Source organism: Pyxicephalus adspersus, chromosome 11, assembly GCF_032062135.1.
Source record: "Pyxicephalus adspersus chromosome 11, UCB_Pads_2.0, whole genome shotgun sequence".
NCBI lineage: Eukaryota > Metazoa > Chordata > Amphibia > Anura > Pyxicephalidae > Pyxicephalus > Pyxicephalus adspersus.
In genome coordinates this window covers 21,024,284-21,038,368 of record NC_092868.1, presented here as the reverse complement: position 1 = coordinate 21,038,368, position 14,085 = coordinate 21,024,284, and the positions used below count along the sequence as shown (strand labels likewise).

The window sequence follows — 14,085 nt, the reverse complement described above, 5'->3', positions numbered from 1 at the left end:
TGTGTAAAAAAATTGGATGAGGCTTTAATGGTAAATTATTTTATTAAGTGTGTTTGTGTAACAAAACTTTTTTTTTTTTTTTTTTTTTTTTACAGGTTATCCCAATGACAGGATGATTCCCAGGGTTGCAATAAGCACAGCCCTGGGAATTGTCCTGACAATGAGGGATCACAGGGCACTAGGGGTTAAATGAGGACAAGCCTCTCCATTCACCCCTAGTGCTCTGTGATTGGCTGAGGTTTTAATTTTCTCTGCCATTCAGCGCTAGACATGAATGGGGAGACTTGTGCCCATTCATCTCTAGTCCTCTGTGATTGGCTGAGAAATAGGAAACCCTGATGACAGCTCAAGCATCCTCAGGATTTCCCTTTCCTCAGCCAATCAGGGAGCAGAGCAGTCAGCGGAGCTCTGCTATGCTGACAGCTCCGCTCCCCTGATTACTCCCGCAGCCCTAGAGGAGCTGTGACATGTATTACAGATTACAGAATGGCTCCCCATTCATGTCTAGTTCTGAATGGCTGAGAAATGTAAAACCTCAGCCAATCACAGAGCACTAGGGGTGAAGGGAGAGCCTTGTCCTCATTTAACCCCTAGTCCTGGTGTGGATTAGCCTATTGGAATGCATGGGGACTTCAAGATGGGCTGTAAAAGCCTCAAGTTAAACGCTAGGGAAACAGTCCGTGTAGACTAAGCTTTAGGGATTGAAATAAAAAAGTTTTGGTTTTGCTTTATTTATTCTTAGAAACAAAGTCTTGGGTATTTCTTTGATTGTGTGCATTAAATTATTTTAAAATGTTGTTTATGTATTCATCTAATTGAATATAAACAGTTTCAGATATTTCTGAGCGATCAATTCTTGTGCCAATATGGGGTGCAAACCTCCATACAATGCTTTCCTTCTTCCGGGCTACGCTGCGCCTCATTCAGCACCAGATGTCAAAAATACAGAGCCAAATATCTCCTTTGCCAGGAAACGTTACTTCCTGTCGGGGGGGAGGCAATCGGCTCCACAAGAACACTGTCATTTGATGCAGGATGGCTGAAGCCTGGGAGAGCTCTGCAGCCAATTAGTGATGTTCATCTATAGTGCTTTCTGGCTGTTCTAGAGAAGGATGCATTCAACAAAGATTTGATCAGTGAAAACAATATATAAACCCAACAATGCCACATCCCAAATTATTTAGGTAATACAAGACTGGTGCGTAGAAAGATGGGACTTTTAAGGCATAAAGTAAAACCCTTCAATATTTTATTAATTCATGGATTACAAAATATTGAATGGTTTTACTATATGCCTTAAAAGTCCCGTCTTTCTGCACTCCAGTCTTGTATTACCTGTTCTAGAGAAGGAGTAAGAGATCCATACAAGACTATTCTTGTCTTGGCAAGCATCTTACTGGAATCATATAAGGTTTGTTTATTCTGTTGGAGTAAATTTATTGGTAGTCATTTAGAATGTTTTTGATAGTTGTATGATTTTGGTTTGGGGAAATATATATGTTTTTGGTGTTACTATTGTTGATTGCAATGAGGATATACCTGGTGGAGGCATTATTTATTAAATTATGCATTCCATTACACATGTTCAAGTAATAAATTAGGTGTTTATAAACATGCACTAAGATAATTACAATTTTTTTACATGAGTGTTGATCAATGTGAGGTATACCTAACTGAAGGTTTATAGTGGTCTTTTTCCCCCAGATAGGATTTGAACTATAGTAATGCAGTTTGGATAAAGGAAAAATACATATCTATATTTGAAATGAAAACTTTTTCCAGACGCAGTGCTGGCCTAGTCATTCTCATTTTTTAGCTGGCTTCCAGTTTGCTGTAGCTGTCCTGCTTCACCGCTCACCATATTTTTAGAGGATCCTTCGCTCAGTGTCTGATTTGTATATTATTTTTGCTATAAGTGTCACTTATATGGTTTTTGTTACAATCATTATATGATATGTATTATATTGTTATAAACTATTTATTTGTATATAATTTATAGATCTCAATACAATTTCCTGAAGTAGACCATGTCAAAGAAACGTGTCAAATATGATTGCAATTGTACAATTGTTATAATTTTGTATATATGAAAGAGTCTGTACAACTGTTGTAACTATGTGAAGAGACTCTTAAAGTGTTTTTATTCATGCAAATAAAATATTCATGCAAATAAAATATTTAAAGATGTATTTTTAACCTAATTGAGTCTCATTTTATGTTTAGTTTCTGTATCTATTTCATCTGCATAACTGGATTGCTTAAGTAAATCTTCACACATGATGGAAAGTCGGAAACAAAAAAAACAAAACAAAAAGTAAATATAGTAGTTGCCATTTAATACATGCATAACTATAAATTATACTTAGAAAAAAGGTATTGGAAACAACGATACACAATTATAATATCAAATATGATCTCTTTAACAAAATATAATAGGAGATGGGTACAGGTTCAGTTGATGTGATCAAACTAATTTGGATTTATGCACACTATAAGTCTAATTCATAAAGAGAAACAATGCAAAATGTAAAAAAAAAAGTTCCTTATTTACATGGATATTTGAAGTTAAAGGAAATTCATTCAATCACCTCACTTCACATCTAGCAAATCTGGCCTTATATGTGATGAAACTGTAGAAAGAAAAACCATGAAAAATGTTACTTACCTATTGCTAGTTGCTCAAACTTTGCTGCAAGATCTTTCATTGCCAATGCCTCCTCCGCTTCAGACTCCAGACGAGAAAGTTCTTTTAGCAGCTTAGAGGCAGCGAGTGCTGAGGTAACCGCTTCTGTACCCTTAGCAAAAAACATAAAATAGACAAAAAATGTTTGATTGTACTAGATGCATGTTTCACATGGTTAAATGTGCATATTTTTAATTAAAGCAACTATGTGAAGTCATTCTGAATAGGAAACCCCTTCCAGGGGATTTGTTAAAAACATGTCTTAGACAACAGAAGACAATTCCCCTTTTGGCACTAAGCTCCCCATTCTGTGTGTTGTAGCATTGCTGTGACAGTGGGCGGCTTTAGCAGTGGCTCTGCCTTTACCAGTAGTGAGCTGCACTACCTTCAGCGCCGCCATCCCTATGGGACCATGTGGGTGTATGTTTACCACCCACATGGTTCCTGGTGTGGGAGATGGCCACCTCCTGGATATGGGAGGGGGCCCTACCCCGACACGAGGGATGCCATCTTCAGACAGACAGCCATAAAGCGGGAGGGAGATAGGGAATTAAGGAAGGAAGAAAGAAAGGAAGTCTCCATTGGATCGCATTTTGACTCCAGAGAAGGACATATAAGGTGGTGAATAAATATATAGGTTAGCCTTTTTGAATCTGAGTTCTCGAACAGTAGAAAAGTAACATTGGTATGAACTGTAAAAACCCTTGAGAATTTTGGGTAATTTGTTGTAGAGTATTGGCTAACCTATTGTACATTTGTAGTAAATGGAACCGATGGCTTTATTACTGTGGGAGCATTTGTCCACTAATATATGTGAAAGTGAATGCTTTGAAGGGCATATGTTTGATCATTTATAAGTAATGTCATTTATAAATAATGTGGTATGTGGTAATATTGGGGGAATGGTTTTGAATGAATGGTTTTGAAGGTATGCAGTGATTATCAGGAGTATCTGATGAAACTTTGGTTGGCTCAATAAATGTGTGTGCAAATATTGGTATATATTTGCACTTGCCAGTGGAAATGAGGGGTACTATATAAGTAAATGGGTTTTTCATTTTTGGGGTTCCATGAGTTTAATGATTATGAATTAATATCACTATTAGAAATTGCCTATATACACATGGATAATATTTATGCCATATATTGGTATTCTTTTTATTCTGTTATGCATTAAGAGCCTTTATTTCTTCTGCTGTGGTCTTGGTTCGTCCTAAATACCATTCTAAGAAAGAACTGCCTAGTTAGTCTGAGTGAGATTTTTGGGAGCCACAAATATTTTGCATAAATATATGTGATACAGTGGTTATTATAGGTTTATGTACATTTTTTAAAAACATATTTTGAATAAATTAATTTTTTTTTTGTTTTTATGATTTGTGTGTATTTTGTAAAATTTTTAAAAAGCCCTAAATGTCCTGAGAAATGCTATTTTGCATCCTCAATATCATTCTGTTTTGGTTTACATATTAAACAAATGACCAGAGGATCTTCTGGCACAAATGGCTCCCCCAAAACCTTGATTTTAAAAACTATAAAGCAGAAGACTTCAGAGTACTCAAGAACAAAAAAAAAAAAAAAAAAAAAAAAAAAAAAAGAACAATTACCTTTACAACAATGAAATGGCCCTATTATGCCAAAAGATAACCCAAATCCACATATTTTCCTCCTCTTTCTACCAACCCCCACATACAAATCTTTGTGAATGTGGTCACAGAAGAAATTTTACAGACAGATTTTGATACCATTTGTACACCTGCAAATTTTACAGTCCAACAATTACAAGCTTTACATAAACTAAAAATGATTAAGAAAATTGTGATAAAACCTGCTGACAAGAGAGGAAACATGGTAATTCTTAACAAATCTTATTACCGGAACATATGTTATAAAATTTTCGAGAATAGAGAATGGTATGTACCCATCCCCAAGATTCTTCGGAATCAATTTAGAGATTAATTTCAGTCTAATATTTAGGAAGCATATACCACTGGTGTAATTGACAAACCTAGTAAAGATAATTTTATCATACCACACCCAATGCTATCAACATTCTATGCCCTCCCCAAAGTACTTAACCTAAATAATCCTACAGGACATACCAATTATTTTTGAAATAAATTTGATCACTTCAAAAGCGAGTGCATTCGTAGCTTCAACCTTACAACTCCCTTTGTACCTTTGTACGATAGAACTCCTGATGTTTACCATCAATATGACAGTTCCAGTCAATACTATTCTAGTAGCTATTGACATCGAGGCGCTATAGTGTATTGTATACCATTGTACACTAACCTTTATCTGGGATAGTGGGAGAAAGACCTCTTCTCAAACACATTTAAATACAAACAATACATTCTATACTAGAAACATTACAATGATGACAAAATCTACTAGAGGAATTCTTTGCATTCTTACAGTATAATGAATATAATCTTAAATTTACCATGGAATCTAACATTAAAACTATTCAATTTTTAGACCCACGTATCTTAATTGATTATAATACCAGGATTACAACCAACTCATATAGGAAAGAAACAGCTGGGAATACAATACTACAAGCAACTAGTATACATCACATTCTTTGGTGAAAATTATACTCTTTAGTCAATATTTAAGACTGAAGAGGAACTGCTCTACCCAACAGGATTTTGTTAAAGGCATTAGGCACTACAAATCTGCTTATTTAGAACAAGGATATTCAAAATAACTACAAAAAAAAGGCTTATCACCAGGTCAAGGACCTGGACTGAAATGAGCTTTTTATTATTATTATTATTTTTAACCACCTGGCCGTTAAGCCCGAGCATGTTCGGGGTAAAAACTTTTGCAATTTTCGTTAACCCCGAGTTTTTCTCACCAGGTGGTTAAATGTAAACAAATGTTATATTGCAATCCGATTGTCATACATTGTATGACAATCGGATTACAACTGAAAGGAAATACTTACCCAGTGTCCGCAGCTCCTCTAGCAGAAATAAAAGATTTGCTATTGCTGCTGGCATCTGCAGTGAAATGTGAAGCACAATGCAGAAATCCTGCATTGTGCTGTGCATCTCTCCGGAGATGCTAGTAGCTTCCAGCATCCATCGTCTCTGTCTGTGTCTGGTGTGAGCTGGGCAGGGAAATCCCCCCCTCACATCACTCGGAGGATGAGTCATCGTGATTGGTGATGTATGGGGTGTGTCAGGGAGGGAAATTTAAAAGTAATGTAATCTGCTTTTAAATGGTTTTTACAGTACAAAAACACCACACAACATGAAATAAAAATAAAAGTACATTTTTAATTTTATTTTTAGATTACATTGTTGTCTATTATTTCATTATTGTTTTAAATTATTATTTATATTTATGTATATTATAATTTATGATTTTAATATAATAAATAAATATAATTATCATACCCGGGAGTAAATCTTAAGAATTACAAGCCCACAATATAAACAAAAATTTCTATGCAAAAAAAAATAGGATAGGATTTTATTAAAAGTACATTTTTTTTTTACATGATTGTGTGTTTCAAACTTTTTTTTATATTCATGATATCTACTACACCCTTGTTCGGACATATTTCTGTAACTTACAGGTCTAAAATGTAAAAAAAAAAAAATTTCATGAAAAACAGTGTAACGCTTTTGGTACAGAAATCTAGACATCAGTGTAACGCCCAGGAGGTTAATAAACTGCATTTTTATAGCACCAATGTATTACATAGCGCTGTACAATAAATAGGGATACAAACAGTGACACAGGAGGAAGAGTCTCTGCCCTGAAGAGCTTACAACCTAGGAGGTGGGGGAAGTAACACACAGGGAGATATGTATTGGTGGGAAGTAGTGAGGGTTTTAAAAGACAGAAGTAGACGGGTAGGCAAGTTTTAAAAAATGGGTTTTGATTGCTCTTTAAAATGATCAGAAAGTAGGAGCAAGCCGAAAAGGATGAGGAACACTGTTCCAGAGAGTCAGGGCAGCTCTTAAAAACTCTTGGAGCCGTGAGGAAGTCAGTGGTAGGTCATTTGAGGAGCGAAGAGAGTGGCTAGGGGGGTATTTTTTTACCAGGCAAGAAATGTAAGTGGGACAAGAACTGTGCAGGGATTTGAAGGCAAAGCATAGCAGCTTGAATTTGATTCTACGGTGAAATGGAAGACAATGATGAGAACTGCAAAGAAATGCAGCAGAAGAGGAGTGGTGGGAAGGATGGACAAGTCTGGCTGCAGCGTTCATAATAAATTGTAAAGGAGAGAGTTGGGTTAGTGAAATACCAAAGAAGAGGATGTTACAGCAGTCCAGACAAGAGACGATGAGAGTGTGTTCAAGGAGTTTGGTGATCTCTGGGGACAGCTAGGGACAGATTTTGGAGATGTTGCCCAGGTGAAAGTGACAGGGACCTGGAAAAGTTCTGAATATGAGGGGTAAATGGGAGGGCAGAATTGAAGGTGACACCAAGACAACATGCATGAGGAGAGGGACAAATAACAGTGTTGTAAACAGTTAGGAATACGTCGGGGGAGATTTGGAATTTTTTTTTTTTGGGGGGGGGGGGATAAGTTTGGTTTTTCCCCGGTTGAGTTTCAGAAATCTGTCAGACATCCATGACGTCGGGGGAGATTTGGAATTTTTTTTTTTTGGGGGGGGGGGGATAAGTTTGGTTTTACCCAGGTTGAGTTTCAGAAATCTGTCAGACATCCATGACGAAATAGCTGATAGGCAGCACAGAACCCTATCCAGGACTGAGGGAGCCAAGTCAGGGGTGGACAGATAGATTTGAGTGTCATCAGCATACAGATGGTACTGTAAACCAAAGGAGGCTATGAAACTACTGAGAGAGGAGGTGTACAGAGAAAAGAGAACTGGTCCAAGGACTGACTCTTGGGGAACACTAACAGGAAGGAGAGTGGGAGAGGAGGAATTACCATTGAAAGAAACTTAGTAGGAATGGTCAGACAGGTAGGAAGCAAACCAAGGGGGAGCAGTGCCACTGATACCAATGGAGCGCATGATTTGGATTAGAAGGGGGTGCTCAACAGTGTCAAAAGCAAAGGAAAGATCTAGGAGGAGGAGGAGGAGGGAAAAGTTGCCTTGTTACCACTCTGTGGAAGTCATTGGTGCTCCGGTAATCGGTGAGTCTTTTATAGACAAGGTGCTCAAGAAGTTTAAAAACATGGGAGATAGGATTACACAGGGAGCATCTCTCAGATTACACCTCAGATTGTTTTCCATAGAGCCCCATCTTTAAAAGACCAATTGGTCGGTCACTTTACAACTCCAAATACAGCTCCTTCATCACAAATTCATGGCACTTTCAGATGTGGACATTGTTTAAGGTGTTCATTGGGTCAAAGAAGCACAATGTATAACCTTACCGAATGGTCAAACACACTTTTCAAAACATTCTGAAGGGGCTTGCTAGGTCAACTCTTCCCTCCACTTCATTCAACGTCCTTCCATACCTATTCAGTGGGAGCTTTTCTCTTCTAGACCCCCCCATTCTCACACTACCACCATTCAAACTGACGAAAAATTCCAATTAACAACACATCACACATATATGTGTATTTTATTTTCAAATAGGTTTATTCTTGTTCAATGTAGCAATAATATATGTTTTGTTTATATATTGATACTTGTCATATCGCTCAAGCTCCCCTAAAGGAGCCAGTTAGGCAAAACGTGTCAGGATTTACGAGACTGGAATTTGTGTAAACTGTATCAAGCAGTCCACTCCAGCAGGACCACTAAAGAACTTTTACGTTCAACGTATAGGGAATATCTGTTTAGTTTTTTTAACAAATATTTATTGATTTTGTTGAAAAAAAGAGTTACAAACAATCTGTACAGAACCATGTTGTTGTGTACAATAAACATTATAATCATCCAGACTTTTTCCAATTGCTCTTTGGGAAAAAAAGGGGAACAGACATTTCAACATGCAGGATGCTATTTAGCAAACAATATACTTCCTACCCGATTTCTTCCTTTTTTTCTCCATCTTAAATTTAATTGGCTCCTCCTTAATTACACCTGCTGTTTTAGCCCTTCTGCTCTTGTCATTGCTCTCTATCTCTTGCTGTGGATCTGCCTTCACAACTGGGTAGAAGTACTGCATTGCTTTTTGGTTATCAGTGTTATTTACAGTAGTCTCTATATTTTGATTCATCCTTATTAGTCGCGAATTGCGTCAATGTAAAATAGAACTACTAAGAGACCACATGGCATAAAGAGATTCATGTTCAAGAGTTCAAGACCTTAAAAAAGGACTTGTGATGTATATTGTAACATTGTTTATGATGTATAGGCAATTGTGCAATCTTTTAAAAATCTACCATTAAAATATTTATTGTTTATTTTATCATGAAGATTCTATATATATATATATATATATATATATATATATATATATATATATATAAATAAGAGATCTTCATGATAATAACCATAATAGTGGTTGAAAGTAGAACAAAATATAAATGTACAGTAAGACGTTAAAACATGGATGAAAAAAGAGTTAAGTGGAAAGAGATAGAATGGAAATGGAAATGCTGGATTGAAGTCTTGTAACCTGTGGCGTGCAGCAGAGGCGCTGGGCAGAGCAACAGAAGATACTGGCCGGCTGTCTTTTTAAGAGGAAGTGGGTAGTGAAGCTAAAGCTACAGAGCATGTGCGGTACAATCACGCCCTTGCAAACTTCCGCCCTCAGTTCGTGCAGGTCCTTATTGAATTGCCCCTATGTAAATTTTGGGGCGGTTCAATGAGCCACGCGGATGGGGTGAGGAGAAAAATTATAATGATCTGACTGGAAGGGATGAATAATAGAACAGGGGAAGTGTTTCTGTGAAAAGAGAGTGTGTGTTGTTCAGTGTGGAAAATACAGGGTGGCAACAACATTAAACTATTAGACTACAATACCCTATAGAGAGAATATAAAAAACTTGAATTTCCCTGGAAAGTAAATGTATATGATCGATGGATCATAATGTATAGTGTGATGGAATGTATTAGCTCGTATACGGAGTGTTTGTGAATAATGGTACAATATGTAATAAATGCTGAAATTTATTGATCATACAAAGTAATCATATCATAACAAAAGCTCATTTAAAGATAAGTGGATTAGTACTCAGACATATAATATGATTTTCTGCAACCAATATCAGATCACAGACCGTTGTGTCAAAAGTAATAAAAGGTATGAAAAGGAGTATGGAAATGAACATAAATTTTACTGAACAAAATCAATCCTCATAGTGCTCATGTCATTGAGCTTGATTGCTTGTGTAGTGGTTAACTATACCTTCAAGTAGAAAATACATATGGAACATACTAAAATAATACATATTAAATATCTGTAAAATCTCTTGACACTACTGAGTCTCAGGAACCCTGATTGGTGGAGGGAGAAGAGCGGTCAAGCACCTGGTGCAGAATCAAGTTAGAGTAGCTGCAGAGAAAAACTGCTCCCTTGTGGTGAGTCTGTAGAAGCTCAAAGACCTCTCCAAAGAAAGGCACCTGCCTTGTATTAGGGGCATAGTAAGTAAGGAGGGTAATCTCGTGGATATAGCCCTGTAAAAGGAGATACCTGCCCGCAGGGTAGGCTATTTCCTTACTGCAGTGAAATTTAATACCTTTCCATAAAGCAATCACAACCCCTCTGGTTTGTGTCTGCACAGGCGTTGTAAAAAGTAGGGTAAACTGCGTGTAGATACTTGGGGGCCGAGGACTTGGAGTGGGTCTCTTGGATGCACACAATATCTGCTTTGAGGGATTTAAAATACTGGAATGCTTTTGTGTGTTTCACTGGCGAATTCAGGCCCTGAGCGTTCAAGAAAACTATTTTAACTGACATCCGTCAAAAGTACCAGGGTTGCAAACGTGAAACCATGCCGGGAGAGAAAAAAAATAAAAGGGGAGTACAATCTGCTGATGGTATGGACAATAAAATTCCCAGACAACTGAACAGAGTAGCATAGTATAACATTCTGGGAAACTAACGTGCCATTGTTGTAACCCACTCTAGCAATCTTAATTGCCACAGAGGGGAAGAATTCATGAAAAAGTAAGGACACCATGAAGCCATTTCTGGCAACAAACAACCTGAGAATGTACACAATCCCGCCGGTGTCTACAACCACAAGAGGAGGGGTGGACAGTGGGATTTTAGAAAAATAATGCAATATTTTGACTTCCGGGGGAGGAGTCACCAAGTGCAGCCACGTCTTCACGGAGCTCCGTTTTGTCCCGGGATTACTTGCAGGGACTGAGATTTCAGAGACCTCAGGATGCCTCTGTACAGTAACCATCACAGATCTGTAGCTGTCAGCCAGAGATTGCAGTCTGGTGCAGGTGGGAGCCTGCGGGAAAGATCCTACCGCTTGCTTGCCTGAGACCGACACTTACACGTGGCATCCGGCTTCTGCACGATAATATCAGAGGATGGATTCACAGGGAGCTGCTTCTAAGTATGACCAAATCGTATGTATAAAACTTAGCTTGCTTTGGAAGGATCTTTCTAGATACACTACTCTGGGATATACTCAGCACCTGATATCTGACTGGACGCCGTTTCTGGATGCCGACTCGTGGCTTCTCAATCTACAGCAATCTTACTGAACCAAACACTTTAGATGGGGATGAAGCTTACCCTACGCTTTGTATTGCAGCAGTGTTACCTTGGGGGATATATTAGGGTGCATGTATAAGAATCAGCTCTGTTACACCTCTCCAGGAGACACTTAATACACAGAGGAAACCTGATGGCCATCTTGTATGCCTGACACCCTTCATTAAAAGTTCCAATACAACTCAATTCAAACCCATACTCACAAGAGAGGAAGATTTAAGCTTTTTATACAGCATGTTCTTCACTGAAAAGCTTTCCTATATTTTTTGAACAGTATATCAATGCCTTGTGGGATTTTACTTGCTATACAAAACCTTTAATACATCAGTGCCGGATACTCTGCACTTCTGATTCTTCTAGTTGCTACCATTCTCCTCTGAGCCTTATACTACATACAACACAAAGAGAGGTGAAATTTCAACTCAAGCTTCTTTTACAACATATACTACCACCCTCTTACATCAGATACTTCAGATTTATAAACAACCAAATTTGCACTTATATATGGCAGCAAGGATCCTTTGAATATTGTATTGGGGTGATTCTAATGGATACATAGGAAATCCCCACCAAGCAAGACACCGGCATTAATTAATCCAATTCAATCAAGAGAAGGTGTCACAAACTTTTATTACAACATATTTTTTCATATCTGGTGCAGTCTCCTGCAGCTATTAAGATTGTGAGACTCTTGAGATATCATCATGTGCAGTTAACTTCGCAGGATGTGAGGCTTCGCCACTGTTGGGCCTTACATATGGGTGTATAAACAACCATAGAACAGGGGAGACAAGCTTTTCTAACCTCCTCTCACTACATTTTCCAATACAATTTCAGAAATTTGCCCCCTTTTCGTTTGTTTTGCCTATCATGGGCAATGGAAAACCTAATAGCCAATGCTCCCAAAAACAGGAAATAGGAATTTTTTTTGCTTGCTCCAAAACCTCTGGTCCTAGTGGGAGTGGCACTAACACCAGGTTTAACACTGCTCAAACCGCCACGCCTGGTCTAGAACAACCTGATTTTACTCAAGAAGATTAATCCTCTAACTTTCCTTCCCTGCTGGGTGAAGACAAAGACCCTTCAAATCCCCCAAGCCTTCCACAAACCTCCATGGACCCCTCAGATGTATGGGACAGAGATGCATATTTAAGATCTCTACCTACCAAAGCAGATTTTAAATCGTACCTTATACGCATCTAAAACTCTTTCCGCTCCGAACTAGCCACACTTAGGCCCTAATTCATCAAGCAGAATCGGACGCTCGCTCGCGCATTCGTGATCCGAAATCGTACGCCGTCGCGCAATTCAGCAACTGAAAAAGCTTGCGGCCGGAGCCGCGCATCTCCGGCAGCTTTACACTGGCAGCTTGCATTAAAAGTCACTGTTCCCCTAAAAAATCATTCTTTCTAATGGCACACATTACCCTTAGCCCTAAAAAAAAAAATGTTTGCGGTGTTTAAATGTTTTAAACATTTATGTGCGCTAAGAAAAAAGCATATTTTTAAATCACTTATTTCATTCCTGTTAGGCAAGAGTTAACCGAGTTCAACTCCTCTACATAGGCGCCTATATAAAAGCTTCCAATGCCTGATCGGAGAAGCCGCTCGCGGAGAATGACCGCGCGCGAAGCCATCGGACTAGATTTTTTTTTCACAAAAGTCACAAGCACGCGCGAAGCCATCGGACTAGATTTTCTCACAAAAATCACAAGCACACACCGTTCTTTTATTTGCTTCTATATATATATATATATATATATATATATATATAAAATTATTGTAGGATATAAATAAATAAATATATATATTTATTTATAATTATTGTAGGATAAATACCGTATTTTTCGGACTATAAGACGCTCCGGCCTATAAGACGCACCCAATTTTAAAGGAGAAAAACCTAGAAAAAAAAAAGATTCTGAACAAAATACTAAAAAATCACTCTGTCAATGTATCGCCTTCTAATCACTCTGCGTTTCCAACGACTTTCCTTGTTCGTCGGCGTCGTTGGTTACTTTTTTTTACGAACGATTTTTGCCCAATCGATCGTTCGTCGTTCATTTTGAACGATAAAAATTGGAAGTGTGTACGCAGCTTAACAGAGACCAGATGCGTGGTTCTTCACAGGCTCCTCCGTGATCATGGACTAGTCTATATGGGGGTTTTATTGTACACCTGAAGTAAAAGAACTAGTTATCTCCTTCTACAGAAGGTCTGGGTAGTTCACCCAGTGAGGTATTTTGTATAAGGTATTTATATTTGATACTGCCTTGATATTTGTTTACAATGCTCTAGTTCAGGAAAACGACCTGTTTTAAAAGAAGCGGATTTATGTTTGTACCCTCCCCCGTACAGCTTACATTAGCCATTTCACCCAGTGCTTATATTTGCATATAATTATAGGCCCGGCCCTGACCACCTCGCCTTGCCTGAGAGCCTCGCCCTGACCACCTGAGCTACCCCTCCTAAGGGAATTTGCGCAGCTGTTCTGGGCTTACTGTTTTTGTTTTTTTTATTGATTGTTTATATATTCTTTTAACCTTTTGTCTTGCTATACTGCCCTATCCCCCTGTATTCCCTCCCCTCCCATTTGACCTCCTCTTAAGCCCACACCCCCTGCTCCTGGGAGTATCTAAAACATTGAGGTACCCTGACAGACCCCTTTCAATATTCTTGCAATGGGTCCAGTCAAAGTAGTCACATATAATGTTAAAGGGTTGAATACCCCGAAAAATGCTCCACAATACTAGCAGAACTACACAGGTTAAAAACACAAATAGC

At 38.2% G+C, this 14,085-nt stretch overlaps 1 protein-coding gene across 2 annotated transcripts in view; it reads right to left on the bottom strand.

Moving 5' to 3' along the window:
- Positions 1 to 14,085, bottom strand: part of TRPM4 (transient receptor potential cation channel subfamily M member 4) — a 260,833-nt gene that overhangs the window by 82,233 nt on the left and 164,515 nt on the right. For both annotated transcript variants that reach the window (XM_072425747.1, XM_072425748.1), the window contains exon 13: positions 2,666 to 2,795. In XM_072425747.1, the coding sequence (XP_072281848.1) occupies positions 2,666 to 2,795 (130 nt within the window). The remainder of the gene's footprint in view (positions 1 to 2,665; positions 2,796 to 14,085) is intronic.